Below are 7,068 nucleotides of genomic sequence, written 5' to 3'. Positions count from 1 at the left end.
CCTTTTGGGTCGGGTATCCACGGGAAGCGGCGGATCTGGCGGAGGAGGGAGTGGGAATGCCGAATCCGGCAGCATGCGATGGGCGGGTGGCCGAGGCGGGGTGTGGCGGCTCACATGACAGTGGTGCTAGTGGGGCGGGAAAGGGGGGGGGGGTGAGCTTTCCGCACGGTGTTGCGTTTGTGCGGCGCGGTGCGGTTTTGCTCGGGCGGCCGCTATTTACATCTAGTTCTGAATCAGGTTTTCTAGATATGAGACCTAGAACTTTTGTTAAACTACCATTTCTGGGCGGACGTGGTGTAGAAAACGGTTATTTATACATCTACACGATCTATTGAAGTTGAAAATGGTCTTAGTCGAAAGGCCGCGAAAGGAATTACGAAAAGATAAATCCAACGAGCAAACTGAACACTCTTAGAATCGAAATTATGTATGATAGCTAATTGACGCGAATACTTGACTCGCTAATTAGGAACCAACTTCTTTTTATTTGTCTCATCCATACACAGGCCGTGCTTTGGAATTGCATATGTCACACGCGCATCCCGGGAACCACATACGTTGCACCAACAAATTGGATCTAGGCATGATAAATTAATATGCCACATAAATCAGACAGTGAAGCAAATAAGTCTATGAACCAAGGGCAAGTCCACTAGAAAACAAGTTCCAGACCAGTGGTTCCTCCCCCATGCTCAAACACCTATAGCCTTGTTGGATTTGGCCAAACGATTTGAGCACACATCGAAATATTACCAATTCAAGCACATGAAAATCTTAGGCCAAAGATATATTACACATTTGTAAGAGACTATTAATTACACATTGTTGCACACAAAGTGACTATTAATTACACATTCTTGCACACAAAGTGAAAAATTAAGTGAAAACTGACAAACAAGAACATTACTTAGGGTCAGAAGTCGTCGGGTTTTGCACAACTAAAGTAGGCGCTGAACAAGCAAGCATAAAAATGATCATATGGCCGCATGCATCTCTATCAAATGGAGATGCTGTTGGGAATGCCCATCTCCATTACCATCTTTTCGTCCATGGGATTGCCGTCCGACGGCTTCAGCAGCACATACGGCACCACTCCAGCACCGTGCCTGTTTTTCCGCTTGCGGTCCGTGTTCCACTCATTGATCTGCGCCACGATCTCAATCAACCTCCCTTTGAACTTGGCAAATGCCTTGCTTATCTTCACATTATCTTTCCATGCCGGATCTTGATATGTGCCCATGTACTCCTCGTCCGGCGAGTGAGACGACAGGAGGTCCATTATGGCCAAGGCAGAGTAGCTCTGGTAGATGGACGGAAACGTGTCCAACAGCACCTTCTCCGGCGCCTCCTCGAAAGTGTTCATGCCCTCAACACCCATCTCGGACGGCATGTTCCTCCGGGCTATGGTCGGGCGGTTCGGGAAGTATCCAGCATAGGGGTATTGGCCAAAGTTCACGGCGGCATGGTGTGCTGAGGTGACCCACATAATGGTGGCCAACACCTGGACCAGGCTCTCGTGGTTGTCAATCTTAGGCCACCACGGTTCATCCTTCTTGTCCTCGTGACCCTTTGTGCGAACCTCTGTCCACCAACCCTGCAGCTCCTCGTCACCGATGATGTCTGCCGTGCATGGGTAGTAATGTTCCACATATTCCGATGCCCACTGCTTTATGGCATCCCAGATCAATAGGCCGTCGTTGGCATACGGATAGTCCTCTATGACCAGTTCTAGCTTGCCATCTCCCCCTTTGACTGCCATGCCCCTGAAGTGAATTGAGATTTCAATCATTTAGAGGATAGGTAAGCAAGACAAGGATGAGTAAAGTCATTAGATCATAGTATATATCTTGGCTGAAGACACACATTACCTCCGGATGAGATCCTCTGGCAGACCCTCCATGTCGAACCGCCAGAACTTGTCGTAAACCAGTGAGCTGAGCTCCATGCAGTACTTCCTCGGCGAGAAGACACTCTCGATGGCTCCATCCCCGCTGATGAGCATCACGCGTCCGATGGCATTTAGTTCCATGGTGTACCGGAAGTGCGGGTGCAGTAGCCGGTAGATGGGGTGCATCTGGCTCAGCTGGCGGTTCGCCGCGATGATGTACGGCTCAACACAGCAGTGTGTCCTCAGCCTGCCCACGAAACACAAAAGTCAAGCCGTTACAAATCCAAACTAGACGGTGAGAGGAAATTGTATGTAGACGAAGCTTAATAGAACTGAAGTAGATTAATTCTCTTCTTCCCAACAACAAGTATTGTGATAGGGATGGAATACTACGTACCAGTGGCTAACGAGCTGGTGGTAGCCGCTATCATGAGCCAGGACATGCGTCTTGGCGAGCTGCCACAGCCAGGATCCAGTGACGCTGCCGTCACACCCCGGCGTGTAGACCTCGCGCCACTGAGGCTTGGACGGGGACATGGGCCTGGTCAGCTCGATGGCGATCGGCCGGAGCGTGCCGTCCTCGGTCAGGAAGAAGAGCGTGCGCGACCCGTACAACGTCGTGTCGTCAATCTCGCGCACCTTGTGTACGTACGGCAGGAACATGTCATGGTAGTCCAGCATGAACAACTTCTTCTTCTTCACGGCCTGATGAGTCGTCAATCGATAGAGGCCGGCATCGTTAGTTATATACGAGTAGGACAGCGACCGAATTACTAATGCATGGCATGTATAGTTCGACTTCGTTGTTCTAACCTCATCGGCCGTCATGCCACGGTCTATCTGTTCGTCAATCAGCTCTTTTGTGATGAGGGAGTCCGCCGGGCCGTAGATTACCTCGTCCAGCTTGCTGACAATAGGGAGCTCCTGCATCCATGGCAACGAGCTGATGATTAACCGTCTAGATAGGTCCTTTTCAGGAAAAACAAGAATTTTCAGCTCACAAGTCACATCTGGCATTCGAATTTTCAGCTCACAGGTCACATCTGCTCCCTCAACCCAGCTCATGATCCAAATCCCCACTCTCGTGAGCCAATGAGCCCTTTCCCACTACCTCCTTCCTCCACCACCCATTTGCCAGTCTCATCCCCCTTCATTGTCTTGTCGTTAGTAGCTATCCACACCACCATTCTTCACCGGTATACCGTCACTAGCTGACACGAAAGTCGACGTGCAAATCATGCATAAACATTGACCCACACTCTTAGGCCGACCTTTTAAACCCTAGCTCGCCGTAGGAATTGGTGCTGAAAATCTCTTTGAGCACATATCGTGAGCAGAATTTACGTTATTGTTTTTTTTTTCTTTTTTAGAAAGTGAAGATAACACCCCGCCTCTGCATAAAGCGAGGCACACAGTTATTTTTAATATATATATATTTTTCAACGGGACCCCACAAGCCAAGTACATTGATCAATCCAAAGTCACCTTTCTAGCAACCATAATTGCTGCACCTACAAACTAAACGGTGTACATGATATACTGAAACAAACTAGAACAAATTTAAAATAAATTCAAATAAATGGTTGATAAATTGATACCCTCTTCAAATGAAGCCGAGTCACCGATAAACATTACCAATCATATATATACTCTCAGCATTATAAACTAAGCAACAATGTGTGTGGATCTGGCAGCCAAATAAATGGGTGTTGGCAGGCCAAGAATCAGAGGGGTGAGGAAACAAAGAGATTTTTAAAACAATAATGATGATTTCCTTTTTTTGGATACCAAAAAACCGGGAAAAAAAGAGAATCCCATTTCATAATTAAAGAACTTACCGTGACTAGTTGGATGCTGAGTGGGTTTATCCCTGCAAGGGTTTCTCGCGCGAATTCCTCGTCTCTAAACCAAGCAAACTTGTCCCCTGCATGCACCGGTAAGTATATTTATGTTACGTTTGTATAATTAATGGGGTGAGGTGCAGCAATAAACTGATTCTACATATGATGTACATACTGTCGTGAATTTCCGGCGTTTCAAACTTGATGACTTTGCGTATCTCCTCCAGGAACATCGCCCCTTCGAGATGAACGAGGTGGGACAACTCCTTCTCGAGCAAATCCAAGGTGGCACACCATCCATCTAGTTTCTGCTGCGGCTGGTTCTTGGATCCGTCCTCGTACATGGCGTCGATGGCCGCCAAGGAGGGGAAGCTCTGGCCCTTGTGCTTGGACGTCTTCATATATGTGTAGACTGCGTGCAACTTGGAAAAGTTGAGCTTGGTGTTGAACGCTGCTTGCTTGCGCTCCGAGAATGCCTCGTCCCGGGGCACATAGATGTGGTCCTTGTCGGTCCTCGTCTCTGATAACGGGTCTGCCTTGCTACGAGGGCGGCCTGTGCGGCCGCGCCGTGGGTAGGGGTGATCCTTACCGCCAAGCACAGGCCGCTTGGTGTCGATGTCATGGTCGGGGTCTCCGAGGTCATTGTACACGTCATAGTCGTAGATGCGCTCGTGGGCCGTGCGCTCCCCGTGGCCGCTGCCGCGGATGGCCTCTAGCTCGCTCTTCCGCAACTTCTCCACACCCTTGGGTGTTTGTGATGGAAGGCAAGAGTACTGCGTCGCCACAAAGATGCATGCTTGTAAATATTTTCTTGCTAGTACTACCTCCGTCAAGAATAAGTTGTCGTTCAAATGGATGTATCGGTACAAGCATAGATCAATACGAGATACATCCGTTTGAACGTCAAGTGGTTTCTGACAAAGAGAGCATAGTTTGTGTTGTTTGTAAGGGCTAGGTTTCGCTGACCATGCATACTAACCTTGAGGGGGAAGAAAATACGCTTGTCGGTGCTGCTATCTGAGGGATGGATCCAGGAGCTGCAGTGGAATGTGACGGCGGATGACTCCTGACCTGCCGGGAAGACCTTGATGTCCCCAAGCAGCATCTCGCTGTGGTGGCTGTTGGTGACGTGGACGGCACCGATGGGGCCGAACGATGCTGGCACGTCGAAGGTGGCCTCATAGATGCCAAACTCAGCGTCATGTTTTTTCGGGTTCTTGAAACCAACCGGGATTGGCTTGTGCTCCCGCCCATCTGCACCAGCAAACAAGACATTTATATCACCCCGTATGTTTGTAATTCCTAAATCATAGGGAGTGTCTATTTGACATTTGACTGAAAATAAATTGGGCATCACTCAAGTTTTCTAACCAATAATAGAACAACTTAAGTCAAACCAGTGGAACAAAGAAAATTACAGCGTATTTACTGATGAAGTTACACTGTAAAACACCAACGAATTACAATCATAGATCCCACGAGTTACACGCCAAATCTTCTATAATTACACTTGTAAAAACTGATGAACTTACACTCTAAAAACCGATGAATTTACACTGTAAATACCAAAAAAGTACAGTGTAAATCACCAAGAAGTACAGTGTAAATACTAAAGAAGTACAGTTATTGGAGTCGAAAAATACATACTGCATACACAACGTCAAAAAACCAGAGTTTTCAGCGCAAATCTTAGCGCCAGATTGGATGAACAGAAAATTGAATGACAGCGAATTGAAAAACACTCGACTGTAAAATAGCAAAACCATAATATAATGGCGTTTTCCGACACCCGACAGTATTTCTAATGGTTTATTTCCATGCATGCACACAGGCCTTGAGGGTTGAGTATGTGTAGTCCCTATAATTAGATATACGCATAATAAGCGTTCATAGGGCTCGGATGTGCAGTCCCTATAATTAAATAGTGAGTCTGAATACGTATGTTTATGTGAGCATCTATTACTGCCTTTTGAAATAACAAATTCTGTTTTACGGAGCAAGAATTTTTTTTGTATGAATGATGCACATTAAGCTTAAGTCTACGGCATCCAAAGTGGTTAGAGCAGTAGAAGAAAGCTTTCTCACCTTGGTCCAACTCCGAGCTGATCAGCTCGAGGTGTAGCCAACTTTTGCCAAAAATATCAAAGAACTCATCGAGAGACCTGTCCAACATATCCGAGAAGAAACTTTTCATGTGCACCGTCACCGTGGCCTCCATCTCAACGGTCTTCTGGTCCAAATCGTAAAAAGACGGGCGGACCGTCGTCTGCAGGGCTGCCCCATTGGATTCATACAAGGTGGTGGTGGTGGTGCTGCCAACTTTCGTGATAGAACGGCGGCGAGGGCTGCTCGACCTCTGGCGAGCCCCTGGCGCTAGCACCGCAGGGCGGGCCAATGGGGCCGCACATGAGAAAAAGGTGAATGTGCCATGAGTCGGTGTGGCAAGTGCACCTCGAAGCATGATTGCCGTTATTACTACACTAATTCAACTCGAAATGTAGAGTGTGGAGGGATCGGGTGTCGGGAATGTAGAGTGATGGAGGGATCCGATCGGATGTCGTTATTTATAGAGAGGAGATGGGAGAAGAAGATGCATACATTGCATGCAAATTGATATAGTTCATGCAAAACGGCAAGCTAAGCCTGTCTAGTACGTGGATAAGGTCCATGTGGACGGTGTGAAACGGCAAGCTAAGCGGCTAGTTAGGTGCGTTCAGATTTGTGGGCGCCATTTATAGAGAAAAGATGGGAAAAGAAGATGCATAGTCTATATTTTTTTGCATGCCAATTGATGGTTCATGCAATCTAGTACGTGGATAAGGTCCCTGTGGACGGTGTCACACGGCAGCGGCTAGTTAGGTGCGTTCAGATTAGTGTAATTTTTTTCTTTTGAGAGGAACAGATTAGAGTAAATTATTGGGCGCCATTTCTACTAATTTCATGACGTACAACGAGCAACGTCAGGGCGTGGCGTGCAACACGGACGCCACCAACCGACGTGGAGGGATCCACCGGCCGTGTCGATTGTGCAAGTACGCAGCCGGTCTTTCCTCAGACGTTTTTGTTCTGTTGTAGATGACTCGTGTATCACGACTCCCGCTCGAGTCAGGGCCAACCAAGTGCATGATGCAGGGCACCTCGTGACGTTTTGTTTATATTAGCTAGCAAAATGGCCCGCTCTTCGCGGGGGCTAGTACTTAATATTGTTTGGTTGTTTTCATATTCAACAGTTTTATTTTTTGAAAAAGAGGATCACCCCGATCTCTGCTTCATAATAATGCATGCAACCATTTTATTAAGTAAATAAGGTTTGAAATAGGTTCAATATTCAAAATACAA

The 7,068-nt window shown here is 47.3% G+C and overlaps 1 protein-coding gene across 1 annotated transcript; it reads right to left on the bottom strand.

The window, feature by feature from the left end:
* Positions 1-747: 747 nt before the first annotated feature.
* Positions 748-6,251, bottom strand: LOC123410068 (lipoxygenase 2.1, chloroplastic-like). Its single transcript, XM_045102958.1, has 8 exons — positions 5,815-6,251; positions 4,709-4,983; positions 3,905-4,502; positions 3,727-3,812; positions 2,702-2,812; positions 2,286-2,593; positions 1,869-2,135; positions 748-1,763 (listed from the first exon to the last, which is right to left on the bottom strand). The coding sequence occupies exons 1-8, from the start codon at positions 6,188-6,190 to the stop codon at positions 998-1,000; spliced, it is 2,787 nt and encodes a 928-aa protein (XP_044958893.1). The 5' UTR covers positions 6,191-6,251; the 3' UTR covers positions 748-997.
* Positions 6,252-7,068: the final 817 nt, after the last annotated feature.

This window comes from Hordeum vulgare, chromosome 7H (genome assembly GCF_904849725.1).
Source record: "Hordeum vulgare subsp. vulgare chromosome 7H, MorexV3_pseudomolecules_assembly, whole genome shotgun sequence".
NCBI classification, from domain to species: Eukaryota; Viridiplantae; Streptophyta; class Magnoliopsida; order Poales; family Poaceae; genus Hordeum; species Hordeum vulgare.
The sequence above is the reverse complement of the archived record's forward strand: the minus strand, read 5'-3'. Positions and strand labels throughout refer to the sequence as shown.